This window comes from Phragmites australis, chromosome 16 (genome assembly GCF_958298935.1).
Source record: "Phragmites australis chromosome 16, lpPhrAust1.1, whole genome shotgun sequence".
NCBI classification, from domain to species: Eukaryota; Viridiplantae; Streptophyta; class Magnoliopsida; order Poales; family Poaceae; genus Phragmites; species Phragmites australis.
In genome coordinates this window covers 27453242-27480965 of record NC_084936.1, presented here as the reverse complement: position 1 = coordinate 27480965, position 27724 = coordinate 27453242, and the positions used below count along the sequence as shown (strand labels likewise).

The 27724-nt window shown below is 45.9% G+C and overlaps 5 protein-coding genes across 5 annotated transcripts; 2 read left to right on the top strand and 3 right to left on the bottom strand.

Annotated features, from left to right (window-relative positions):
• The first annotated feature begins 244 nt into the window (after positions 1-244).
• Positions 245-1156, top strand: LOC133895195 (probable CCR4-associated factor 1 homolog 6). Its single transcript, XM_062335361.1, has one exon. It carries the CDS (start codon positions 245-247, stop codon positions 1154-1156), a length of 912 nt encoding a protein of 303 aa, XP_062191345.1.
• A 2055-nt stretch (positions 1157-3211) lies between these two features.
• LOC133895194 (probable CCR4-associated factor 1 homolog 6) lies at positions 3212-4051 on the top strand. Its single transcript, XM_062335359.1, has one exon. It carries the CDS (start codon positions 3212-3214, stop codon positions 4049-4051), a length of 840 nt encoding a protein of 279 aa, XP_062191343.1.
• A 1581-nt stretch (positions 4052-5632) lies between these two features.
• LOC133895193 (probable CCR4-associated factor 1 homolog 1) lies at positions 5633-7225 on the bottom strand. The gene has a single exon (XM_062335358.1). The coding sequence runs from the start codon at positions 7223-7225 to the stop codon at positions 5633-5635; it is 1593 nt and encodes a 530-aa protein (XP_062191342.1).
• Positions 7226-13212: 5987 nt separating this feature from the next.
• On the bottom strand, positions 13213-15530 carry LOC133896204 (large ribosomal subunit protein eL32z-like). The gene is made up of 4 exons (XM_062336759.1): positions 15412-15530; positions 15203-15294; positions 13600-13781; positions 13213-13507 (listed from the first exon to the last, which is right to left on the bottom strand). Exons 2-4 carry the CDS (start codon positions 15290-15292, stop codon positions 13378-13380), a joined length of 402 nt encoding a protein of 133 aa, XP_062192743.1. The 5' UTR covers positions 15293-15294; positions 15412-15530; the 3' UTR covers positions 13213-13377.
• Positions 15531-17394: 1864 nt separating this feature from the next.
• LOC133894805 (auxin-induced in root cultures protein 12-like) lies at positions 17395-18496 on the bottom strand. Its single transcript, XM_062334976.1, has one exon. It carries the CDS (start codon positions 18437-18439, stop codon positions 17633-17635), a length of 807 nt encoding a protein of 268 aa, XP_062190960.1. The 5' UTR covers positions 18440-18496; the 3' UTR covers positions 17395-17632.
• Between the last annotated feature and the right edge of the window lie 9228 nt (positions 18497-27724).

Sequence of the window (27724 nt, the reverse complement as noted above, 5' to 3'; positions counted from 1 at the left end):
ATAGAGTCGTGATCGGACTGAGTCAAAAGAAACATAGATGAATCGATCAGTCTAATTGTACTCGTACTCCATAGTTATCAGGTTGCGCCACGATACGTACTCATAAAAATCCGGAGCATGCACATGCATGCAACTCTAATAACACCTCAGTATAATAAACAACAACCGCGTCCATCTTTTTCCAATCTAAAATCGATTAAACTCCGATTCCCTTCTATCTCCTTCCAATCGAAAGCCGCCGATCATGGTGCGACCGCCTCAAGCCCCTGTACTCCAATGGCCGCATCGTGCAGCCGCCTCCACCGCCGGTGAGGGCAAGGGCGCCAAGAAGCGCAAGGCCAAGATCGTCGACGTGTGGGCGCACAACATGGAGGCAGAGCTGGAGCTCATCCGCAGCGTCGTCCCCGACTACCCCATCGTGGCCGTCACCACTTCCCCCGACGTCGCCGTTGGCCGCGCCCCAGTCCCCGACCCCGAGAGCTCCTACGACACCTTCCTATTTTACATTCAAAGCATCCGCTTTGCAGAGGTCAGCCTGGCCTTCACCAACCCCCGCGGCGAGCTCGCCCTGCGCCGCTTCTGGAGGTTCCACCTCGGCGACTTCGACGCCGGCCACCTCCGCTTCTTCGAAGAGATGGGAGTCGAGGTGCCCGCCCGTCGCGCCAACGCGCGGCGCTTCGGCGCGGCGCTCATGGCTTTCGAGACGCTCGTCAACCCCAGGGTCGCCTGGGTCACCTACGACGGCGCCGCCGACCTGGCGTACCTGATCAGTTTCATCGGCGCAGGCCTGCCGTCACAGAGCTGCATGTTCCTTCCCGTGTGCAGGACTTTCTTCCCCGCGATGTACGACCTCAAGGTCCTCGCGATGCATGACGAGCTCGAGGGGGTCCCGGCCAATGATTCTAGTAATGCCCTCCTCGAAGCTCCTGCGCCTGACGCCATCATGGCCGGGTCCAACGCGTTAGCCGGATGCCTTGGGGACCCGACCTCGGCGGTGCGGCTGGATCGATACCGTGGAGTGTTATTCGGTTTCGACGACGACCACAGCGCAACCATGGCGATCTACGGAGAGATGGACAGGGTGAGCGTCATCACCGCCCCGGCGGTGACATACGTGCAGCTGCCTCCAATGCACCCGGATGCCATGCACAGCTAAAGATGCAGTAAGAATAGGATTTGTGATCCCTCATCCCTGACAGGGTCTAATCCCCGCACGTCTTGCCACTTCGCCGAGTCTTCAATTTCGTCAGTTAGAGTTAGCTAGTGTTCCGTCACAAGAATCTACACTCTATCTTAATTTACAGCGCGTGTTTTCAAGAGAGGTTTGAGAGTACGTGGCACACTAGTCACATAAACAGGAGTTGTATCTGATCAAAAGATGACAAACTCCGTATTTATATATGTCTGTTGGAACATTTGAAAGGAGAGGAACCTAAGAATTTTTTAAAACAAAAACCTACAACTTACCTAAATCTCGCATTTGGCAAAGGAGGAGGTCACGGGGAAGATAGGAACGATTATGGTGTCTGGTTAATTTGCCTGGTGCTTTTCCTGCTTGGTGTTCTTTTGTTGTTTTCTTTTTTTTTCCATCTTTAATAAATGGCAGAGCTCCTGCCCTCCTTTTCAAAGAAAGTGTTCAGTCAATGTCTGTTTTGTTTCCTCTGCTTTTTTTTTCCCGTAGGTTTGTTACAGGCGCAGCACGATCTTGAGCTGGGGGATGGCGCAGCTTTAACGGATCGTGGCACGCATAGTTAGCGGCATCAATGGCCATGTTCTCGTCTTTGTTTTCTTTATTATGAGTAATAAATATCTTCAGAAAACGCTGCACCGTTTGGCAGCCCAAAGAAAACACCTAGCCAAGTTCAGACTACTGAAGTTTACTTATGGTTCCCTGTTTTCTTTTTTTTTATACCAGGTCTCTTTTTATCTAGGGTCTACTCCCTCTGATTATAAATGTAGGTCGTTTTAGCCTCATCAACTATTTTCTAAATATAAGTTATTCTCAAACTTATATGCACTTTTTTCTCTTTTGTTCCCTTCTAACTCTTGTTTAATAAATGCTACCACTCTCACAAATGAATTTGTTATCTTTTCCAATGCAGAATAAATAAAGAGCAACAAGGTTATTTGATCTACTTTCTTAATCTCTATACACAAGTCTAAAACGATCTACATTTGCAATCGGATGGAGTAGTTTGAAGGTCCTAAAAGGATGCGACTCCAGGGATCGGCTCACGCATGGAGCTCCGCCACTAGGCACTATTAGGGTTTAAAAAATTATCGGTAAGCGTTTGTTTATCGTGGTTACCGGACGATTCGGTTCGCACCGTATTCATAAACCGAGCGGATACCGACCAAACTCAAATTTAAAATTTAAAAAAAAACAAAAATTTGATCGGTTTCTACCGAATTGCACTGATTACTTTGTAGTTATCGCGGTTAACGTGATTACCGCCACCGAGTGATTTTCAGAGGTAGAACACATTTGTAAACCTTAGGCACGATGCCCGTTCGCCATTTTCGACCACAGGCTGAGTTCTATCAGAAACAGAGCGAGTTGAGACTTGAGAGCTGAGAGATTGAGCGAGTTGAATCGCTGATTTCCAACAATCCCAAGCCGGCCAAATTAGAATCTCGGATTCTAAATAATACTCCATGCCGGACATCAGGAAGAAGCGTCCGTCAGCGGCGCCACGGAGCTGATGTAGACTTTCTCCTCAATTTTTTTTTCTAATACTGTCATCAAAAATTTTCTTTCAAAAAATATCAAAAATAATGAGATAGCAATATCTGTACTAAACCAGAAACTTCTCAGGAACATCATAATTTTTTTTACACTCAGACAACCAACCATATAAAAAGCATGATTGCCAAACGATTTGTTTCTCCGCCCAACTTCTCATAAAAGCTTGTTAGAAAAAAACAGCGTCCGGTCAATTGCATGTCCCTTTTCTTTCTTTCCGGTTTACAAAGATAGAGTCGTGATCGGACCGAGTCAAAAGAAACATAGATGAATCGATCGGTCTAATTGTACTCGTACTCCATCAGGTTGCGCCACGATACGTACTCATAAAAATCCGGAGCATGCACATGCATGCAACTCTAATAACACCTCAATATAATAAACAACAACCGCGTCCATCTTTTTCCAATCTAAAACCGATTAAACTCCGATTCCCTTCTATCTCCTTCCAATCGAAAGCCGCCGATCATGGTGCGACCGCCTCAAGCCCCTGTACTCCAATGGCCGCATCGTGCAGCCGCCTCCACCGCCGGTGAGGGCAAGGGCGCCAAGAAGCGCAAGGCCAAGATCGTCGACGTGTGGGCGCACAACATGGAGGCAGAGCTGGAGCTCATCCGCAGCGTCGTCCCCGACTACCCCATCGTGGCCGTCACCACTTCCCCCGACGTCGCCGTTGGCCGCGCCCCAGTCCCCGACCCCGAGAGCTCCTACGACACCTTCCTATTATACATTCAAAGCATCCGCTTTGCCGAGGTCAGCCTGGCCTTCACCAACCCCCGCGGCGAGCTCGCCCTGCGCCGCTTCTGGAGGTTCCACCTCGGCGACTTCGGCGCCGGCCACCTCCGCTTCTTCGAAGAGATGGGAGTCGAGGTGCCCGCCCGTCGCGCCAACGCGCGGCGCTTCGGCGCGGCGCTCATGGCTTTCGAGACGCTCGTCAACCCCAGGGTCGCCTGGGTCACCTACGACGGCGCCGCCGACCTGGCGTACCTGATCAGTTTCATCGGCGCAGGCCTTCCGTCACAGAGCTGCATGTTCCTTCCCGTGTGCAGGACTTTCTTCCCCGCGATGTACGACCTCAAGGTCCTCGCGATGCATGACGAGCTCGAGGGGGTCCCGGCCAATGATTCTAGTAATGCCCTCCTCGAAGCTCCTGCGCCTGACGCCATCATGGCCGGGTCCAACGCGTTAGCCGGATGCCTTGGGGACCCGACCTCGGCGGTGCGGCTGGAGCGATACCGTGGGGTGTTATTCGGGTTCGACGACGACCACAGCGCACCATGGCGAGCTACGGAGAGATGGACAGGGTGAGCGTCATCACCGCCCCGGCGGTGACATACGTGCAGCTTCCTCCGATGCACCCGGATGCCATGCACAGCTAAAGATGCAGTGAGAATAGGATTTGTGATCCCTCATCCCTGACAGGGTCTAATCCCCGCACGTCTTGCCACTTCACCGAGTCTTCAGTTTCGTCAGTTAGAGTTATCTAGTGTTCAGTCAATGTCTGTTTTGTTTCCTCTGCTTTTTTTCCCCGTAGGTTTGTTACAGGCGCAGCACGATCTTGAGCTGGGGGATGGCGCAGCTTTAACGGATCGTGTCGTGCATAGTTAGCGGCATCAATGGCCATGTTCTCGTCTTTGTTTTCTTTATGAGCAATAGATATCTTCAGAATATCTTCAGAAAACGCTGCAACGTTTGGCAGCCCAAAGAAAACACCTAGCCAAGTTCAGACTACTGAAGTTCAGTTATTGTTCCCTGTTTTCGACAACAGGCTGAGTTCTATCAGAAACAGAGCGAGCTGAGAGCTGAGAGATTGAGCGAGTTGAATTGCTGATTTCCAGCAATCCCAAGCCGGACAAATTAGAATCTCGGATTCTAAATAATACTCCATGCCGGACATCAGGAAGAAGCGTCCGTCAGCGGCGCCACGGAGCTGATGTACGGAGTACTTAGCATTGTTTTTAACAGGTTTTCCAGAAATCACACAGGACCAATTGAGCCGAATCGATTATGTCGGAGTAAAGGTAACCAAAAGCAGTAAAAAAAATCGTCCAGCTCTCCTGATTTCAGCCCAACAAAAACAAAGTAAAAAAGCTGTACAGGCCCAGCACTCCTGACTTCAGTTTCAGCAAAACCAATTATGCGGGTCCAGCTCTCCTAATTTCAGTTCCAACAAAACAGCAGATTGTGTTACTACCGTTAAATATCAACAACAAATACGTATGAAGACCACCTTTTCCGAACAGGAAAATCACAAGAAGACAGACAGGACCAACAAATAAACAGATAAGCAGCAGCAAGCTGAAATTCTCCAGCGATTCATGCAACACTCGTGCTCCATTATCAGAAAGACATATCTATGCAACATTCATGCACCAGAGTTAAGCAGTATAAGCAAACCATGATGCCAAAACCAACAGAAATTCATCCATAACTGTCTCAATCATCAATTGCATGTGACAATCACTTCAATGTTGCAAGTGGACCAATGTCTGCGCTCAGTTTTGAGATGGTTCTCCAATTGGGAGCATAGTCAGACCGAACCAAACATTCAGGTAACAGATCTTGCAAAAACAAACAACAGAGCAAGCAAACATACAGGCCCTCTGAGTTTGTCTTGCCACAGATACTAAAGAACTGGCAAACAGTAGACCTACTCAACTTTCATCAGAGCGTGAGACAACTTTGTCAATTATAAGACTAGTCGATCATACCTAGCGGATCCAATTGGCCAAGCCTGATGTCCCAGAGCTGCTGCTTGGTGAGGCCAGAGCGGAACAGCAGTCGGCAACGAGTTGACCTCTGTGATCGTACGCACGCCGTGCAAAGTTGGCATGCCCAGCCAATTTCATGAAGCAGCTTAGTGTACGAAGCAAATTAGAACCCTCCTTCTCATGATCTCCTCCTTGAGGCTGCTGCACATGAGGACTGACAACCCCAAGCATCCGAGAAGCCATGGGACAGGACAGCAATGTCGAAGAGATTTGGGAGGTATACATTGCGAACAGGAATGTAGTACTCGAATTTTGGTGGCATACTGTGTGAATGGAACTCCGTCTTGATTAGAATTCCGGCAGTGTATGCTCCCCGAAATGTGACCCATGTCACCTGGGGGCTCAGTAACAGGCCACATGACCCGAGGAAGCTTGAGAACTGTGCAGGGGAGACGCATTGATCAGCTTCACCTCCAGATGATGGCACTTGAAGGGCGTCACTCCTACTGATGTTGAACATCCAGATACTCCCCAAAGCAAGATCCCCCATGCTGTTAGCAAAAGCAAGCATAAGCTTGACATGATCAGCCCTATTCAAGTCTTCACACATGCCTGTATAGCAACTCTCGGCGTCCGGACTGGGGAGACGCGGCAAGTGACCCGGTAAGAGAGCCTCCGCAGCGACAATTGGGTAGTAACGGCACAGCGACTTTATCCTGCTGAACTCAGCGGCCATGTTGTGATGCCTGACGTCGACGAGGGTTACATCGCCATAGCAGCTAGTGAGGGTGTTGGCCGCGATGATAGCCGGCGTCATGTCGTTGATATCAACGAGCATACCATAGCGCGACATGACGCTATCATTGCCAAAGTTCTGCATCAACTTGAAGAAGCACCGAAGGGTCAGCAGAGCATCTGAACCTGCCTGGTGTGCGCCCCCAAGTCGAACCGCCTTAAGCTTGTCCGATATGGTTTTCAGGCCGCCAAAGACCTTCAGCTCCCTAGCGATCACTTTCACATCGAAGAAGTATGGAAACTTCTTCCCGAACAAGTTGACGAAGTTTAGGCGACCAGAAGGCAAACCGGAACCACCACCAAGGATCTTAAGGAGGAATCCGACGTCCGAACCTCCGTGGAAACCAATCCACCAGACGCAGCCATCGGCGTGCTCGACCAAGTTGGCAAAAGTCCGTGAAGCATACCAGTGGTTGATTCCTCGACGCCGATGAAGCTCCAAGTCGATCCCAGATTCCTGCTCGAGGAAGTTGATGGAGCCCGCGTCGTAGGCACGGGTGGCAATGTCGATGCGGAAGTTAAACTGCCACACCCGACCGGGGACCTCGCCTGCCTCGTTGCATATGGCGACGGCAAGCTGCACCATATCCCCCCGCCCGACCCTGGAGCGAATCTGCTGGTACGCCGCCTCGGCGTCGAGAGGGCGCGGCGACCCGAAGGTGCCGCTCTCGGCGAACTCAGTGTCGATCTCCATGAAAGGGTAATGGGGGAGGAGCGCGAGGATCTCCGCCACGCGCTGGGCCTCCTCGCCGCCCCACACCTCCACGATCTCGATATCGTCGGAGAAGAGAGAAATCATCGGCGGGAAGTGGTGGTGAGGCGGTGCGGCCATGAAGAGCGTCATGGCCGGGACCACGGGCACGAGGAGGTGAGGGGGTGGAACGGCCATGAAGGAGTGGCGAGGCGTACCGGCCGTGGAGGGGCGGCGAGTCTGTGCGGCCGTGGAGGGGCGTGGAGGGGGAGGCGGTGCGGCCATGGAGAGGTGGTGAGGTGAGGTCGGTGCAGCGTGCAGGGGCGTGTGGTGGGGACTGGGGGTTTTGAGGTGGGGTAGGCAAGCAATGAGAATTGGGGATTTTCTACTCTTGTGTCATTTTTGCCGAGAACATTTCACCTTGTCAAATGATTTTATCCAACGGATTCATGCAATGCTAGCTGGCAAACTTCACCCCGTTATCTCTTCCAGGGAAAAAAGGGCAACGTTGCTGCTAAAAATTGCCAAATATTTATTTTTCTCGAGAAAAAAGAATGAGTACATGAGCTTGAATATTGCCTCGTCATTTTTTCGACGAATACATTACCAAATCGATTTTGCATGGCCAAATTAATAGCTTTAATTTAATACACTCGAGACATTCTAAACTGGAGCCACTTAGGGCAAACAAGTGTTCTGCCGTAGCACATTGCATCTCTGTACGGTAGTAGTTCTATCAGAGCTCTATATACATATATACATGATGTATTATTGTGAAGAGGAGCAGAGCATGCTACACTACGCAAAGCATATTATACATGATGTATTATTGTAAAATTTACAACTAGTTAGTCCACTGTGGGTTTCTTTCCGAGCAATGAGTCTGAGTTATGTACGCCAGATTGAGATCAACTCGCTGCACCGTTCTCCATCTTGCGCTTTTTCCTGCCAGACAAACATATATTATATACCTTTCATGTTACAACTTAGAATAGGCAACTGGCGGGAAACAGTAAGGACTAGAAAATAGCGGTGCGCTGTATAGCCCTTCTCCAAGCATAATGATACTAGTTGAGTGTCTGTGGGTTACATAACGGATCTTAAAATATTCTTTTCACACCAACATTAAGATGTTGATACACCCATCGACAGACAACTGTTTTTAAATATATCACACAGAGCTTGTATCTTTAAACAAGCATAGTACTCAATCTTGCAAAGATAACAACTTAAGCTACTTAAGTTCACGAGATAACCATTAAATTACACCTAAAATTGTATTTGTACACATCAAATTACACCTAAAATTGTATATGTACATAAAGTTATAATTTGTACAAGCGTTCTTTAACCTATACACATAAATTTCCTAAGCACAATAGTCACAAAAATCTCATTCTATACATAAAAGTTCATAAAAAAGAAATACTCCAATTTGCAGACATGAATAACAAATGAACGAGAAAAAAATTAAATATCAAATCTGCACAAACCAGATTCAGACATTATAGAAACTAAAATGCATATGGACATCATAATATTTCGCAACAAATATTTAGTTCACCCTGAATTTTAACCAAACAAGAGCAGTAGCGATGGATCTACAAGAGCTGCAGGATACCACCATTTTGTGTTCCTGCTTGCATATTTCATCGTCATACACGGATTGACTGATTGTACAAGAACATGAAATGAAACTACATCGTTGTATTCATGAAATGAAATCACATCGTTATATTCGTTGTAAAGATAAAGTGTTGTGGAGTAGTCATTTCATCCTGTATTTCAGGGTAAGCACAAGCTCCATGAGTTCCTGCCAAAAGAAAGAAAAGGGAGTAGAACATTAGATGTAGATCTGCAATGAAACTACATCATCTGCTTCAAAGTGAAACATAAAAAGTATCTAGTTAAGTGTCTATACGTTACAACGAAAATATAAACAATGGACGCAGTAGCATCAATCACAAACTCAAGGTATAAAGATATGTATGCGTCATGGGAGCGTCACCAAACAAATAGTTTGAAGTTATGTGGGTATGAAAAATGCCCCATACCCGACCCCTAATGGAGTAAATACCCGTTGGGCAGCGAGTAGCGGGTACCCATTGTCATTACTATAAGAGTCCTTATATGTGTCAAACCTCTTCTCTAACACCTTTTGTTTCGCTCTCCAAGCCATGTCATACTAAATCTCGTACCCAAATCTGTTGCAATAGCATGCATAATTCCAAACGGGGACATACTAGTCTTCTTCACAATATATGAGTATATCTACTTTGCAACAAAATCAGCGATCATATTTCTGTGTACGCGTAGAGGTCGACTCAAGTTGCAAGTATGTGGTTCAACAATGGACGCTACCCATACAGTCACACCTCGACAAGAATCTATGTACTCTCCATATGCAACCTTCAGCTAAACATTTCACGTCGTACGTCCAAGGATTGGAAATTACCACCTTAAACTCCCTCTTCTCCGAGAAACATCATCTCTTCACTGCATGTTACAGGTTGACCTTGTCATGAAACATCTGACCTTTGGTCAACACGATGGAATCATACTGCCATAACGACTCATGTCTATCATTCACCGTCAACTTCTCCAATGCAAATTTCAACCATTCCTCCGGAATTACAGCACCCGAGTCCACAAATGTGCGGAACTCGTCATCATTTACCTCCATTTCTATTCTAAATATCCTACAGCTATGGAATATTTCTACTACATATTCATAACAATTCAACTTCAAACTATTCTAGATTATCTAACTATTGTAAATATTTTTTAACCACATACATTATCCAAATATTCTAGATTCACAATCTACTTCAAACTATTATAATCAAAATGGTCTACCTACCTATACAACTTTTCTAACTATTAAAAAATTCCGAACTAGGTATAATGTATGTTAAATTATCTATTCTACTCTTATCTAAATTTTCCTGCTTAAAATTCTAAATAAATCTAATTTTTTTCCCAGCCATTTTAAATATAATACTGTGAAAATCGACAATAATTTAATCGTACAATTCCTACAATGACAGAAAATATGTATACCTAATAATATCAAAATTTTGAAGAATATTAAGTAATCTATTTTAACTCCAAATTACCGAAATATTCGAACTTCTTCAACTATTCCACATTTCCTAACTAACTATATTATATTTTCTATCTATAGCCAATTTCCGAACCATACCTACTCTATTCTAAATTTCATATCCTTATTTTTCTAAATTATCTACTCTACTTTGTTTTCTCTAATGTTCTCTAACTGTTTTCCTACTATTTTTCTAAGTATTTCTAATTTTTCTAACTATTTCCTACTATTTTGCTAAATATATCTAATTTTCTAACTACTCCTAAATTTCTAACTATTCCTAATTTCTAACTATTTCTTAAAAAAAAATAAAACTCACCGGTGTGTAGTGGAAATGGCCCAATTAGACCATGATTGTGATTTTGGTGATTAATGACAACATAGTCAATGGAACTAACATGTTTGTTAATAATATATGTTAGTAGGTCTCATGGATGTAATACATGAAAAAGTCACTAAAGCTAGGACAAAGTTTGGTTGAATTGGAAAAAGTCCCAGGAAAAATGACTACACCGGATGGTCCGGTGTTTACATAGTTGGAGTCATCGACATGGATGCAGACTGGATAAACATCATGCATCAGCGGTTCGCCCCTGTTCGGCGGACGGAAACACACTCGCCTACGTGCCCGAATTCATGTCGGATCCGCGAGGGCTCACAAAGAAGTGGATCCTCCAATTCCAGGTACCTTACAATTTACCTTCCCATTTACCCGAGTCAGGAGGATGAGCCAGGGCCAGACCCCCCGTTTGACCTTGTGAGGGACTTCTTCGGGGCCACACCGGACTACGACGTCGTCGCGCAATCCCAGCTGTCCAGTGCTCCACTTCAGACGCAGCATACCCAGGAGAAGGTCTCAACACCTTTGATCCCTATTAGGTCTATCAGGCAGGTTGGTCCACCGAACGCTCTGACCTACTCTAAGGGCCACGTGAGAGCGAACCAGCGGCAGTAGCTCCGGGACCATGATGATGAGAACAAACGACGACAGCGGAGGAGACAGCAGTAGGATTGTAACTTTACTTTTGTAACTTATATGTCTGTTTCATGATGCATCTTCAATTCGCGAACTAGTCTTACATATTTGGACGTGTCTATTTTCTATGGTCTACTTGTCATCTCATAACTGCATTTCTTAATCCAACATGACCGCATGCTAGTTCCATTTCTTAATCCAACGTGATCACACGCTACTTTCTATCGTCCTCGGCTTTGTATGAACCGTTCACGACAGAGCTAGAAAAGCATTTTATACAAAGCTAATTATACACGAAGTGACCACACGACACCTCAGACACAAAGTGACCACACGACTCAGCTTTAACTATGAAATGATAACACCTATGTCCTGACGTAAGCTGTACACACGAAGTGACCACACGGCTCAGCTTTAACCATGAAATGACAACACATCTATCCTGACGTAATTTGTAGATACGAAGTGACCACACAATCCAACTTTAACCATAAAATAACAACAGTTATGCCCTAACGCAGGCTGTAGACAAGAAATGAACACACGGGGGAGCTTTAACCATAAATTAAATGACAACACATCTATCCTAACACAAGAAATCTCTGCCCAGCATCAATGCCATAACTTTTTCATTCTTTAACAGCGAATCTAATACTCTAACACCCTCCCCCACCACCAAGCCCATGAACTCAGTCCATACACTAGCCCCTAGCCACCATAAATAACCCCACATTCATCCATGGACAGACCACTCATTCCTCAGCTCTCTCAACTGCAATATCTTCCTAAGCTCCACAAAGCCCACCCAAGAAACAATGGAAAATCCTCTAGGGGGTCGAACCACCGATGTGCTTCTGTGACGATCTTTATAGGCTTCGCGAGTTTCAGAACATCTCCTACACCTATGACCTATGCTTTTTCATATGTGTCAACTACCAATACGACAAGCCTCAAATGGACCGTATGAGTACCCATTGGTAGAGCGACATAGATCAGTCATGTGTCACTTTTCACATCTTGTTCCCGATTCCACGCATTGTTTTACTAATTTCACATCTCGTTTTATTTGTTCAGTCTCCTTTACCTATCTGTGACTTCATTGAATGGCTCGATATGAAGTAAAATAAAGACCAGAAGCGGTGGGTCGACATAAGCATACGGTGGATGATGGAAGCGTACGCACGACATGAGTATGAGTAACAGTAGTAGGAACTACGATTGAAACGGCAGGAAGAGAAGCGCATGAGGAAGACAGCGCAGGACCATACCGCGGCTCGAGCCCACGAAGCTGAGAGGGCAAGAATGCAGAAGAGGGCCCATCGTACTAAGACGGCTGACCCCGATGCACTAAGAAAGGGTAAATATCCTAGGTACACTCAGCAGAAAGCATCTAATGTAACACGATATATTTTTACTCCCTAAGGCATATTAAAATTAGCAATGGCACACTATTAGATTTGCCTTTAGACGTATCATAAGTACCACCATTTATTGTCGCCGTGTCTTTATAGTTAAGGTCACATGTAATGTTTATCACCATATGCCTCATGTAATATTTATCACCGTATATAACCTCCATACCAGGTAATATGCTAAGAGTGTTTCACATCTACAATTATTCAAAAAATTAGATTTTGTATCCTTACAACAATACATCGCTAAAAAATTACTCATACAATTTTACATAAAATACATAAACAAATATCAACAAATTTACATCGATCCACAATTTTCGTTTTAACCACTTTTTTTACTGTTTCGATCCAAAATTTTCAAATATCAACAACTAACATTTTTTACTGAATAAATATACACTATTTTTCAAATTCACATATACAAAAGTTAAATTAAAAAACAAATTTCCCCATCGTCTGTTGGTAGAAGAGCTAAGGCTACTCGCCCTCTCATTAGACAAGTAGGAGCTACCCGCCCTCTCATAGAACGGTAAGGGGAGAGAGAACGACCGAGGGGGCGAGCTCTACCCACCCTCTGAAAGAACGATTAGAGGCAACACCACCGTGACATCCTTACCACTCAGCAAATATTATCATCAAGAGACTATTTATTTAAATATTTAATAGAAAAAATAAAAAAATAAAAAAACTCCTGCTCCACTATCGTCCCCACTCACATGAGCACATAAGCTAATGATATATCCGCAAGAACAGCAGGCCCAAAAACAGGTACAACCAATGGAACCATGGCAACGCAGATAATTCAGATAGATGTGTGGTAACAGTAGAATTTGCCACATTAGGGTCGCTACTGATAACAAAAAGGTCGGCATAACAGGTATCCTCGGTAGTAACACGACTGAAAGCAGATGGAAAGGACTAGGACATCGTACTGACGAACAGCCTACTCGTCCTCCTGGCTACGGATCCTGGCGAGCTTGTTGGTGACCACAATGTCAAGCTGCGCGGCGCGCTCGACAATCTCCTTGCGCTTCTTCGTGGAGACGTTGTGGGCGATCTCGGCGCAGTAGGTCCTGTTTTGTAGTTGAGGAGAATTGCGTCAGTAAAAACCTCGCGATGCAAGTTGCGCTGCCAACAGCAATCAGCTTGGTTAGTTGGTTCGTACCTGTTGTGCATCATGAGCAACTCCAGCTCTGAGACGTTGTGCACCACGAACTTCTTGAACTTGTTGGGAAGGTAGTGCCTGGTCTTCTTGTCAGAGCCGTATCCAATGTTGGGCATCAAGGTGCATCCCTTGAACTTCCTCCTCACACGGGAGTCAATACCCTTTGGCCTGCGCCAGCTTGGCTGCACAGAGAATCAACAAAGGGGAAATTAGCCCTTGCAAACATGCTATGTTATATTCCATGAATAGTCAGATTAACAGGGATAGTCGAATACAAATATATGGGTTAAGAAAATCTCATGAGACATCTGTGAGTAAAACTCAGATCCCGAAACACACCAATAACCACAATAAACTCAAGTGATGTCATAACTCATAATGCATCCATCCGACCGGTAAGAAAACACAATTTTAGCAGGGCAAAAAAATTCTTAGCGGAGCAAGTAAAAATATTTTCTTATTTGAGCTATAGTAAGGATGGCCTATAAACTGAAGCCTACACTATAACCAAAACTGCTAACAATCTAAATAGGTTCAAACTCCACGGCACCTTAACTAACACTCAGATAAGGTTTTATTATTGACATGTGATCTAAAATACAGAAGTAGAAGTGAGTTAATAAATGGACAGAACAAATCGTTATTCAGTTCCGATTAAGTGATTCCACATCCTACAAATACTAAAGCTGCAATCCCCTACATAACAACAGTACTCATGTATTCATCTAAAAATCAATTTGCTAATGCCTAAAAGTAAGCGCACACAAAATCAAAATCAAAGGCATAAATTATCGTAATTCAGCATTCATTAAAAAACTGTAATCAAATCAAAATTTCACAGAAACATAATACTATCAGAAGAGGATCTGACTCATAAAATGCCAATTTATGCACCCATGGCTTGTACAGACAAATGAGCAACAGCAACAGTAAGAGCAAGGCACCAAAGCAAGCATGAAATAATGGTCTTTCAGTAGATACCCTAAGGTAACACCACGTTTCTTATCTATTCCTACCCAAAATGCAAGTGTGATAAAAACTATTCTAGTCGATAATATCAAGTGAATGGGTAAATTTGATTGAACATCCAAAATTTAAAATCATTGTCCCGAGTCGAAAATGCATAGTTCTTGATGAACAAGATGGGAGCTCAAATTCATACACTTCCTCCACCCGATAAACAGAGCACCAGTGTAGCACTTTCAAACTTTCAGTTCGTTCAATGCTTCGTTTTAGAGCACTGCGCACTGACTTCCGAAAACCCACTAGAAATCTAGAAAAATAAAACAAATTTATTGCAACCAAGCATCATCATGCTGTTCCAGTAAATTAAATCTAAGCTGCTCACAAAAATGACCAGGCGTATCTAGATAAAAGTATATCTGCACACGCATTCATAAAAGAACACTTCCTCAGGATAAGGAATGCATCCACCCATCATAGATCAGACACTAAACTAAACAGTAACCTGCTGCCGAGGCGACTCAAGAACATCACTGCGCTAGGAACTATGACTTCCACTAAGCACAGATCCGACCACCAAGAACGCATCATACGGCGAAATAATCCATTTCAGAGAACAGCAGAGGTAACAACTTCTCACCTTGAGGCACTTGTAGCGGTCGATGTGAGGCCTCTTGAACTGCTTGACCCGCTTCTTCACGATCTTCTGCGTCAGCAGCGGCACCGCCATCTCTGCCCGATCGATCAGCAACAAACAACACCAACAATAACAACAAGCCGCACGGGTGAAACGAGATCGACGAGATAAGAAGTAAGAAATCCAACAGAAAATTTCGCTAGCGAGATCACCTTCGGATCGGAGCGCACCGAGAGGGAAGGAAGCGAGGGGGCAGAGGCGGCGGAGGGGGATGGCGAGGGGGCTCTTATACGGCTTAAACCCTAGAGAAGGGAGGCTGGTGAGACGGACGGCTGAGATCTCGGCAGTCGTGACTGGACGGTGGGATCCGGTTGTGTGGACCGGTATGCAATTGGGCCTCGGCAAGGCCCACCTGGCATTCGTAATTGGGCTGGATCTGTTCAAACTGGGCTCCACTTTGGTTTGGGCCCAAGTACGGCCCAAACCACCACATCTCCTACTTTCTCACCAGGCGAGGACTTTCTTAAAAAAAAAAAAAAACAGGCGAGGTCTTGGAGAATATAAAGTTGTAAGCTCGGCTAAAAATGGGTAGACAAATTTGTAAAGTCACTCGTCACTCGTGTTTAAGAACTTGGTTGGAACGTGGAGATAGTTTTACTGGATCAATCGTGCAGAAAACAGCTCAAATTCTGGAGAACGTAACATTGGCGTCACTAGCGTATCTGCTCGGACAACTAATGAATATGTACATATGTTATAATAAAATATAAATATTAAATGTGGTAACATCAAGTATAAATTTAAAATGTGAATATGTAGATGTGTTATAAAAGCACCGTTGAACGAATACGTCGAAAGCAATCCCGTAGTTTGATTTTAGATGTGATCTGAAAAAAGAAGAGAAGATTATCTGTTAATTTCTCTCTTAATTTTTAAATTTATTTTTATTAGTAAAATATGTTATCCGTAGCCGGTAATAAGACGATGAGACTGGTGGATGAAGAGGGTTTTTTTTCATAACAGGATTGCTTCGGATTCTATTACCACATATAACAGAATTAAAAGAGTACCTCATCCACCAATTTAAAACGCAAAGAAAGAAGGAAAAGCTCATGGTAGTTTTATATAGTGGAATTTCACCAACCAGCCAGACCAAGTTCAGAGTTGAGACTTTCAGGCTCAGGCTCGGACTCAGCCTGAGAGACGACGACTCGCCGACGAGCGCAGCCGCGACCGACCGGCCACATGTGGTGGATGTACGCGCATAGGAAAAGCTGGAAGGGCCACTGCCATTTCAGCCATTCGCGCAACCGCCTCCCCCGACACCCGTGAGAGAGCCATGTGCTCTGTACTGGTCCTGCGAGCTAGGAACGCACCATGCATTGCCGCTTCGCTCTGCGCCCGTGATCCATCAGGCTGCGCTGCAGGGGGTCCGGTACAAACCAATCATCTCGACCGCCACCTAACGCGGCCCGGAGGCGGCCGGTGTCCTTCGCTTTAACCGGCGAACCTGCCGCCGCCTTTCTCCGGCCTTGCATGCAACATGTATAAGCGACACCATTTTCTTCTAGTTGCGTCTGATAATATATGGTTCGAGTAAGATTAGAGAGAGAGAGAGAGAGAGAGAGAGAGAGAGAGAGAGAGAGAGAGAGAGAGAGAGAGAGAGAGAGAGAGAGTCGGCACCATGATCGAGCACGAGCTGTTCTTCGTCTCCTCTCGAGCGAGAATGATGATGCAGTCCTCAGCTGATTTGGCTTCGATTTGCAAGCTCATCGAGCGAGACAGACTAGGCAACCAATCATCATACGATATTTCAGCTGCAGATCAGCGTTTCCATCTGCAGATGCATGCACGGTCGCGCAGAACAATCGTGCAACGCCGGTAAAGAGCAATTTCGGCTTTCGTGTCATGCAGTGAGCAGAAAGTAAGCTCTGGATCAAGTGCCAGATCTATGCCTGTATTTCAGAGGGACCTGGTCCTGGGTTCTTGGAAGCCGTGCAGCTTAACATATCACATAGATAATCAGACGAGGCAACTGCACCCAGGGCAGAGTGTACCGAACACTTGTAAAGTCGCAACTGCAAGCCCCAAAGATTCAGAAACAGAGTACTGTAACAAGAAATAAGGCCATGCGATCGAATGAATGACATGTCAGCTACGGTAATGTAGTTGCAACTGTACCGTAATGTAGCCACTGACATGAATCGACTCTTTATAGGCTCCGTGTATCAGTGACAAAATCACGTTGTACAATTACATCAGTGGAACTGCTTCCGATCACTGTGCTACCTAACAACAGCTCAACAAGTACACCAACCATTTTATTTCAGAACCAAAACGAAAAAGGAGCTACAACAATGAACAAGAATAGCGTGATATTTTCTCCGGCCAACCACCACCGCCACCTTCGTCGCTGGTGACAGCATCCGGCTATCATACCATCGCCAAGAAGCCCACCAACGCCAGCACGAGGAGTGCCGGCGCCGACACGCGAGCCGTGGCCGCCGCCGACGGGGACTTCCCGGCGGACGGCGCCAGGGATGACACTGCGCCGCTGTCGCTGCCGCCCGAGCTGGCGGACGGGCCGCCGGCATCGGGCGCGGGGGCAGGGGCAGGGGCAGGCGTGGGGGCGGCGGCGGCGGCGAGGGCCTTGCCGGCGAGGACGAGCTTGCTCTTGGCGGAGAGGTTGTCAGTGGCGAACGCGTGCTTGTCGGGGGCGCCCCCCGTGACGGACGACCCGACCTGCCACACCTGGTTCACCGCCTTCATCCCCTTGTGCAGCTGCAGCTTGCCGTATAGCCGGATCTTGCCTCCGCTGCCGACGTCCGCGGCGAGGTCGGTGGCCGGGAACGCGATGGGCGTCGAGGCGCCTCCGAGCGGCACGTAGCCCGTGATGTTGTACGTCTTGACGGCGGGCGCGGAGGACCCGGACCCCTTGAGCGCCACCAGCGCCTGCGCGCCGGGCATGCCCTCGCCGGTTGGGTTGAGGCCCCACGCCACCCACCCGTTGGGCGCGGCGGGAGCAGCCACGAACGCCAGCGACAGCGACTCCTTGGACGCGTCGTAGGTCCAGTGCAGGGACGCGCCGAGCTTCGGGAGGTCCTCGCACGTCTTGTATGTCTTCCCAGCCGGGAACTTCTCGCTCGCGCAGGCGCCGGCGCCGGCCGCCAAGCGCGTGGCCGCCGGTGAGGCCAGGAGGAGGAGCAGCAGCGCGAGATGGTGCGGCATTGTGGAGGCCATGTGGATTCAGAGCTCACTGCTTCGGTGTGTTGGTTTTGCTGTTCTTGGAGTTGTGTGAGGGTGAGAGAATTTATAGAGTGGAAGTGGAGTGGGCTTAATTAGCAATTTTAGATACTTTGAAGGGGTTTTTGGTATAATAGTAATTTACTCTTGATATTTGGAGTTTTTTATTTTTATTTTTATGGCTAATAACTTTGTTGCGTGTGGTAGCCACGAGCGACGAGACTAGGCTGTGGGCTTCAAAGTCTGAACGCTTGATGCAAACTTTAGGCCCCATTTCAAACGTGAAATTCATTTCAGATTTCTTCGGGAGTTTCAGTTGATTCGTGTTAAATCGCAAAGTCCCTCCACATAATATATGGTTAATAAATAAATATAAAAGGTACTCTCTATGATTAAAAATACATTACGTTTTTTATTTTTCATAGTTTTCGACGTACAATTTTAACTAATATTTTTATTAGAATATAATTATAATATCTAATAAAAAGTTAATATTATAAAAATATTTTTTAAGACAAATTTATACGTATGTTTTTCTTTGATTCTAATTTAAATATTTCACAAGCGATTGACGGTTAAAATTTTCAAAGTTTAATCGAATTTTGATCAAAGCGTAAGTATTTATGATTGAAGAGAGTATCAATCTGGGGTAATCTAAAAGAGCTCTATCATACAACTTGGATGATCTAAAAGCACGCGTTGCTCCAAGACATCGCTCTTCCATCCAAACTAACAAATAATGTTGTTTGAATCCACCACCCACAAATAATGTTGATTGAACACCCTGTTTGAATCCACCCAAAAATTACACTCATTGAATCCACCCCGCAAACTGTACCCTGCCAATCAATTAATTCCCCAACTAGCTTAATTACTTCCCATATTATAATCTTTAAAAAAACTTCCAAACTAATGGGAGAGAGAGAGAGAGAGAGAGAGAGAGAGAGAGAGAGAGAGAGAGAGAGAGAGAGAGAGAGGGAGGCGTTTACGATGCCTCAAATTCACAACGTGCCACACACAACACAGTGAAGCATGCAAATCGAAAGAAAACGCGTGGTGTGGCGCTAAAATTATGGTTGACGACGAGCTGGAAAGGTACACCATGGGGATGCACATGACAGCGTTAGGAGCCTTACCACTCACTCCTCACGCTAATTAGGCCAGTCTGGTAAGACCACTGCATCTCTAGGATCAGACCAAATTTCCACTGCGAATTCGCCGTCCATGTGGAGGTTTTGACGCGTGATCCCAACGGCCGGGGCAAGAAGAACCGAACTACAGCCTAACCTGAAGTTCAAACTAGTTTACCGGCGAAGTGAGAACACTTCTTTTTTTCTTCTGTTTGAAACAAGAACGCTGACATGCTGAAGTGTCCGTCACACCATTGATCTTTATCTTCGTCAGAGCTGACCGTCGAACAGATGATAGTAACTCATCCCTGCCTTTCACTTTTCTGTGAGACGGGTGTTGCATTGTTACCTCACATGCGTTGCTAGTAATTAATAAACTACTGCTGACAGGTAGTGTAACGATTGGTGCAAGTATATGGAGCTGCCACTCTTGACTGAAGCTCGGTCGTTTTGATATCAGGGGCGCGAGAATCCATGCATGTTCGGCACTGTGCGCACTAGATGCAGGGCAACTGGGAGTTGAAGATTGACCGTGAATCACGATGGCCGATCGATGACGACGGGAGTGACAGTTCGATGATGCAACCAATGCATAGATAGGATCCATAGGCATGTAAGTAAGATGCATATGCATGTAAAGTTCTCCTGAAATGGATCAACTCGCAGGGAGTAAGCGTCTGATTGTCTGAATCTACAGCTCACATGTAGCAGAATGAAGTAACGTGGATGCAGGAGATTAGTTGATTGGAACTGAGGAAAGCATATGGGAGCAATTGTGATCATGTTTTTTTTTATATGAATGGATTTGGAAGATCTAGAAATCAGTTAAAAATGCGCCCTTTTGCTATCTCTACGATACGAACGGATCTAGATATTTTGGACCCGTCTCAGGCGACTATCGTCTGAATCTTTTAACCATTTCGTCGTCTGAAACTCACACGCTCCTTTGTCTCTCTACACTTGTGAACCTGCATTGATCGGTGCCCCTTGTCATCGAACAAAACATACCGTCATACCCCGTGCAAATTGCAGTGGCCGTACACATTAAGAACAGGCAAGAGAACAAACTCATTTTAGCAGAAACTGCACATTTGGAGCACTTAATCAGAGACGATTACTCCCGTGATCGTTCATGCCACTAGCTGCGCTTACTGCCAAATGACTAGCTCGGCCGTCAGATCAGAGCGCTACTATAAAACCTCACGGCTCACGCAGTGCATGCATCCAGATTGATTTGGGAAATGTGGCATGCTGCATTTGATCATTGCTTGCAAGTTTGGTTAAGGTATGGCAGGGTTAAGGGAACAGCCAAAATGAGCACGATTGGGCCTGTTATTATGCAGGAAAGTTAAGAGATCCCTGTCATTGAGTATAATGCGTTTGTTTGAGTACTTGTAGGAGAACAACTTGTAAAAGCAGCTCGCAATGATCGGGATATCGCCTTGTAGGCATCAGGCATGCATGTGATGATCCTAACGATTTTGGTCGTGGCTGTGCCGGTGTTAGAACTTTATGTGATTTTGGCTAAATTAACCCATAACTCAAAGAGCTGCAAGGCTAATTACGTAATTAATGGTTAATTAACTAATGCACCTTTGATTGAGGGGCTAGTCCCAAGCCATTAGCGTGGGTTAGCCACTGGCCTCGACGAAACACTACTCCAAAGCAATCTGGAGAGCACCCTGCCGATCTGAAGGCCAATTCACGCCGTCGAGGGTCTCCCCCGACCGATTCAAGCATCTACACCGACCAGAAGGGGATGTCATCGCCGATTTCAAGTTCTTAACTCCTAATTCCACATAATTAAGTATTGTATCCATGAGATTGGATAAGATCTATGTCACTCGGGTTAATTTTCTTCTAACAGCCGGCTCGGCAACGCGTTGTTCTATCTCTGCTCGTCTTTGACCGGGTGTGCAAGTGACCACATCTCAATTGGAGCTTAGAGGAGGGGCCAGGGATTATGTTCAGACTGAGTAACGGCTACGCAAGTCTAGAATCAATGTATGACCAGTTCGATGATTCTTGTCTGGTGTGCCACTCTACATGCTGATTGACTGTAGTGAAAAGGAAGATCTCTTAACATGCCATTAGGCATTAGCCCATTATAGATGACCATTACAGATAACCCCCTGCAATTTGCTGACCTTTCTTGTCCCTCGAAAAGGTAGATGGAAAGTTGCTCGACCTGATGACGCTTTCAGGTACAAGCTAGCTAATCTTGTCCCGGTCGAAGTATTCCCATCTTGTTGGGTGGTGAGGTTTCACGTTTGTTTGTTGAAGCACCGAACGATCGCGTTCCTTTTGTGCTGCTAACCTGGTTCCTTAGCGTGCTATCCGGCGTGATTTCCAGCTTTCAGGTTCATTCAGCAATAGGCATTCGATGGGACCGCCATGAAACATAACATGCTTTGTTTTTGGTTTGGGACGCCGAGCTAATGTCTGCTTCGGTTAACATTTCACTACAGGCTTCCTAATCCGTAGTGTTAATGGGCCAACTCCATTTGTCGGCTATGCACGTTGGGTTTCAGCCGAATAGAAATAGCTGGGGTCAAATGAGCGTGGTTGAAGGGCGGTCCAAGAGCCGAATTTTTGTCTTCTGAATTTGTCGTAACAGAGCTTGTGAAATCGAATGGTTCCCAGAAACCGTGTCCATTTTTCTCAGTCAAGGAACTTCTGCTGTAACAAAGTTGGCACACTTATTTCCCAGATTTTGTAAGCTAAAGTACTTCCACTTTGTCCTTTGCTGCGGTGCCGGCCGAGCCGACTGGTGTATGTGAAACGGTGACTATATATGCCTGCCTTACCGGTGTGTTTTCCTTTCCATGCTATGGCCATCAGCCGGCGACAAGCATGGTTGGTTTGACCGCTGGCACGGAGTGAAGTGCTTACTGGATCGAAAAAGTTCAACGATACCGACGTATACCCAGATTCAAACAATCTGCAGCAGCTGAGATCCAAACGCGCAGCTAGCTAAACTGCTAAAGCGAAATGCATGTCATATTGTTACCTTGTACTATGCAGAGAGTTGGTAGAAAAATGTAAGGATGCACGGATACAAAAGACTCCAAGCCTAAAGCAGTCAGAAAATAACTTCAATCCGAGCAGCTCCTGCAAAATACGACTATCTACCGGATCTGGCTGAGCCAGTGTTCCTCGATTCTCGTCAGATCACGACTTGATCTGGGAAAAAATACTGCCGCAACTTGTCTACGCTCGTTGTACACTGCACAGGATTCAATTGGACCGAGATCAATTGGAACTTGCCTGACCAGATCAATTGGACCGAGAAATTTTCCACAGGAAAATTCAATACTACCTGTGAACCAGGCACCCTTCCTGGGCAGGAATGGCGGACCAAATGGAGCAGAGTACGTGCGATTGCAGCCGACGAGTCCCGACATTAACAGCGTCGACTCGAGACTGGCCAAAGCTTCAGGTGTTGATGTCAGAGGACGAGGGTGCTCGCAAAATTCTTCGCAAGAGGTCGTTTCTTTGGACACTGTGCTTGTGTCTGTCAACGACGGGTTTTCATGCTTGCTGATCACCGTAACCAGACTAATAAGGCGTTGATTTCCCGTGTTTATTCCACTGCCAACCGTACAAAGTTAATGTATTACCTCTGCCAACCATCCGAGCAATAAATATACTCACAAGGCAATGCGTTTTCTTCTTCTTCTCGAGCCTAATCCGGCCCCGTGCCAGCATGTACACTGCAGCGATCCTTCCTGCGCCAGTAGAGCAGAGTAGCCAGCTGCATGCATGGCTCGTGTACGCAATGCGGCCGTCACCGTGGCGTCACGGGGTCCCGTCCCCGTCGCCGTCGCGGGCACGACTCCAGAGGACAGAGCACCGAACCGCCTGTCCTTCTCGGGTTCTGGCCGCATGGAATCGCCTCTACGCAGGTCGCAGGGTCGCCACGCGCCAAACGCATCTAGGGCCTGTGTTCAGTTTTGGCTCACGTCTACCCGTTAAATCTGGGCAAACCAATTATTCGGTGCAGGAATCGGCCGCCGGCGTGGGCGCAGGGATACGAGCGACCTAACCGTTAGACCATCCCAACTGATTTTCGTCAGTTCCATAATTCTTTTATAAAGTTTATTCTCTTTTTTTTTACTTCACCAATTCTTTTGAAGTAAAACTGTTGAAGATGAGAGAAAATAAAAAAAATAAGAATAGAAAGGTAAATAAGGAAAAAATAAAATGATGAGAATATGATTGGTATGGTCTTAACTTCGGTCCAAACGACCCTCCTGTGGGTCGAAGTAAAAAAATGACAGAGCGAGCATCGGCTCCAAACCAAACGGGCCCCTCGCCTGCCTCCGTCGTTTTCGCTCTCGTGGCACGGCTTCCGCTGGGAGGGACCCCGCCGCGGTGCACGACCAGCCATCGATGTCGTCGCGCGCTGGCGCCGTGGCGAGGTGGAGGTGCGCGGACGAGTTCGCGGTCCAGATCGACGAGAAACTCACGTCACAGAAAAAAGGCTCCGCCGCCCCCGATGTGAACCGGTTCGTGCGGAGCGGGCACGGGACGACGGGCGTGTACCGGTATGAATCCGGACGCCGCAACGGCGACGTCCATGCGGCAGCAGCTACCTTTTGGTCCCTCTGACAGGCGCCACTTGTGTCGCTGCTCCTTCTGGCTCGATTATCTGAAGCACGAGATCGAGCTGTTCGTTCATGGCCTGCGCACACGCCGTGCCGGAGCTGTAAGTTGTAACCTCCAAGCCTTCAGGCAATCCATTTCGCCTTTCACAAATTCCGATAGGTCCGGCCGGACGGGGAGCCGGTTTCCAACGTTTTCAGCACAACCCCAAATCGGCCTCGCGCTCGACGGGGCGGAGGGAAAAATTCCACTAGGCATAGGAACAGCCGGGCACATACAGTGATAAATCCAAAGCCAAAAAAAATAGAGGATCCGATCTCTTCTTCTTATCCCATGTTCTTTTTTTCTCTTTTTCTTCTTCCATACCTAAAAAATATAGAAAGCTTCCGAGTGTGTTTGGAGGGTAGGGGCTCAAGCCCCTCTTGCCCCTTGGATCCGCCTATGGACATATAGCTTATCAAAAATATTCATTTTGCGTTGAGATTTATTTTCTTTTTCTTCTTCCATACCTAAAAAATATAGGAGGTTTCTACGTGTGTTTGGAGGGTAGGGGCTCAAGCCCCTCTTGCCCCTTGGATCTGCTCATGGACATATAGCTTATCAGGAATATTTATTTGTGTTTATATTTGTGTTAGAAGGATAGATGAAAAAAATATAAGATAGATAAGAGAATTAACAAATAAATAAATATTATGTGAGATGGATGAACAACCAGATAAAATGTGCATGCGCAAATGCATAGGCAGTTGCATTTCCCTCATCGGGGTGTGCGTTTTTCCAAACCATGTTACCTAAATGGAACTCACCCTTCCAACCAGGCAATACAACCCTCCACCACTCAGGAGAGAGTAGCCCACCGGCGTCGGGAACGTGCTAGCCAACCATGCCCTGCGTCATTGCCAAGCCAGCGGTGGTGCGGGCGCGGCCGGTCCAACCCACCAACCCCCTCATCAGCTCAGGATCGAAATGCTCTGTGAGAACTGGCCATGAAGCCTTGAGCCAGGGAGGGCTCCTCGCATGGCGATGGCGTGCCTGCCGTGCGACGCCTGCCCTCTCGCAGCTGCCGTGGACGCGTTAGCGCTATGAGCTCTAAGTTATTGCGAGAGCCGATGAGGCCGTCACTAACCATCCTTCGTAGCTATATTCATCGTACCTCGAGGTAGGAGTATGAAGCGTGCGCGACATGTGGTTTTGATTTGGGGAAGGAATTAGTCTGGCAACCCTTGTTGATTGCATCCCAGAAAACCTGGCTACGACGATGTTCTGAAAGGATTTCGGGTGTATTATACTGATCTGACGTCATGGGATCGGCCTCGAGATGCGTTGATTGTCTTAGAGTAATTAAGGTGTGATGTGGCTTATGTCCGTGTGACCTAAGTGTTTCGGTAGTTTAGATATTAGAATGCTACGAAACCGGAACTTATGATTAACCAGGTTAAGTGACTGAAAATATGAATAAATAATATTTAAAACTAAGTTGATTTGAAATTGTTGTGAACAAGTGCACTTGAATTTTTTAAAAAAACTAACTAAATTTATCAGTCAACATTATGAATATCTATTTATTGGAAAATATTGCAATTCTTATATTTTTAAAAATATGACAGAATCATGATTCTAGATCTGATCCTGTTAAGCCAAAATCGATCCTACCTAGGATCACGATCCTAACAACCTTGGCTACATGCGGCAGTTGTAGGCTAATGAGGTTAGGATTAGGGGAAAGATGATGGATCAACAAGGTGACGAGGGTGTCACCAAACCCACTGGGTAGTTATGGCGACTATGGTAGCACCCAAGACCGTGCCGAGTGGCAATTCGCTAGGTGACAGTACAGGAAGAGGTCACTAGGTTTGGAGGTAGAGGTGAAGTAGATGGAGCCGGTCATTGCCGACATGATAGAGAATGCCTCCCGCTGTCCTCAGAATGCCCTTAAAAAGATATATTTGGAAAATACACATAGACCCTGTTTGGATATAAAATTCTTTTTAGTTTGAGAAAAACACTGTGGTTTTAAAAATCAAAAGATGTTTGGATATAATAAATTTTGTAGTTTTGAAAACTATAGTATTGCTAAAACTACAATCATTTTGAAGTTCTAGAAACTTCACCCGTTGCCTTTTTTTTTTCTGAACCATGATATTAAATGACTCTGGTTTGTAAAACTATAAGTTCGCAATACCACAATTTTCAGGAACTATGACATCTAAATATGCCCTAAGCCCTGAATAAGATTGGATTCATCCCTTCCCTGAACCGCTTGAATTGTGCATTTTGGATCCTCTCTCCTTAAGTGTACACACCGATGGAATCATCAATTCAGTATGTTACATGTATTTACTCTAAGTAAGTTTCGAATTAAGGCGGAAACCAGAAACAATCTATTCATGGCCACTGGAACAAAAAATGCAACTCCGTATACCCTTGCGCACGCATAACTTATCTCGGTTGTCCCCTCTTCCACCTAATACATTCATTGATTCTCTCACATACCTTATGATTTTTTTCATCCATCACTTCAGCACGAATCTCGATACAAATGAATGGTACTCATAGGTATAGCTGTACAACTGGAATAAGTACTGCTGTACAAGTACGCGTGAGTACTAATGTACTGGGCAAAAATCCAAAATTAGATAACATACGCGACCGTATTTGTCAAAAATAGACAACATATCATTGTATTTACAATTTTAGTATCCGTATTCGGTACCTCATTTACCGAAAACTGACTTTTGGTATATCGTACGCCGAAAAAACTCGGGCCCGAGGTGCCGAATATGGCACTATAGCCCATATTCGACACCTCATGTGTCGAAAATCAGTTGTATTCGGTACATAAGGTGCCGAATATGGTCGGGCTCGGCTACGGTCACTTTGATACTGTCATTTTATACCGGAAAGTGCTGCATCATGTAACTTCTTGTTGATGTATATGCTCTTCGGTGGGGGTGTGATGCCTGATTCACGTAGAAAACGACGAAGATCAGCGAACCTAAGAGGTATAAGGGCACCCTCTACTATTCAACCAGAAAATAACGAGGCCGATGAGGATGATGATTTCATACCACTAATGTATTGACGTTCTAGCAGCAATACAGGAGAAGGTTAAAGAAACACTGAAAGAGGACGTTCACGTACCACATCGACATATTATATGACCAACAAGAAAATAGGACGTACTCCTACCGTGATAGCTCAAGATGAGGACGAGGGCAACGATTTCATACCACAACGACCCCTCCTTCCAAGGCCTCCATCTCCGGAGGACCCTAAAGATTATGGTGAATTTGCTTCTACCCATCCTCACAACTTCCAATCACCACCTTGGCGACGACAACCATCTTACTCTGTTAGCATGGATTGGCACAACTAGCATTCTTTCACCAGTTTACATCGCCACTTTCCACCGCCATCTTGAGATGATTTAGGTAATCAACAGCTATACACTATACATCTTGAGATCAATGATATAAGGGAGAATATTATCACTACTATATTTTAAATTGTGCATCTTCAAACATGGCTAAATGTTAAGGCTGCCCTC

Coding starts and splice junctions, on each gene's coding strand:
- LOC133895195 (XM_062335361.1), top strand. CDS start 245: ATGGTGCGACCGCCTCAAGCCCCTGTACTCCAATGGCCGCATCGTGCA.
- LOC133894805 (XM_062334976.1), bottom strand. CDS start 18,439: ATGGCCTCCACAATGCCGCACCATCTCGCGCTGCTGCTCCTCCTCCTG.
- LOC133895194 (XM_062335359.1), top strand. CDS start 3,212: ATGGTGCGACCGCCTCAAGCCCCTGTACTCCAATGGCCGCATCGTGCA.
- LOC133896204 (XM_062336759.1), bottom strand. CDS start 15,292: ATGGCGGTGCCGCTGCTGACGCAGAAGATCGTGAAGAAGCGGGTCAAG. Junction 13,782..15,202: donor ACCGCTACAAGTGCCTCAAG/GTGAGAAGTTGT, acceptor TTCTCTGTGCAG/CCAAGCTGGCGCAGGCCAAA. Junction 13,508..13,599: donor TTGCTCATGATGCACAACAG/GTACGAACCAAC, acceptor ACTACAAAACAG/GACCTACTGCGCCGAGATCG.
- LOC133895193 (XM_062335358.1), bottom strand. CDS start 7,225: ATGGCCGCACCGCCTCCCCCTCCACGCCCCTCCACGGCCGCACAGACT.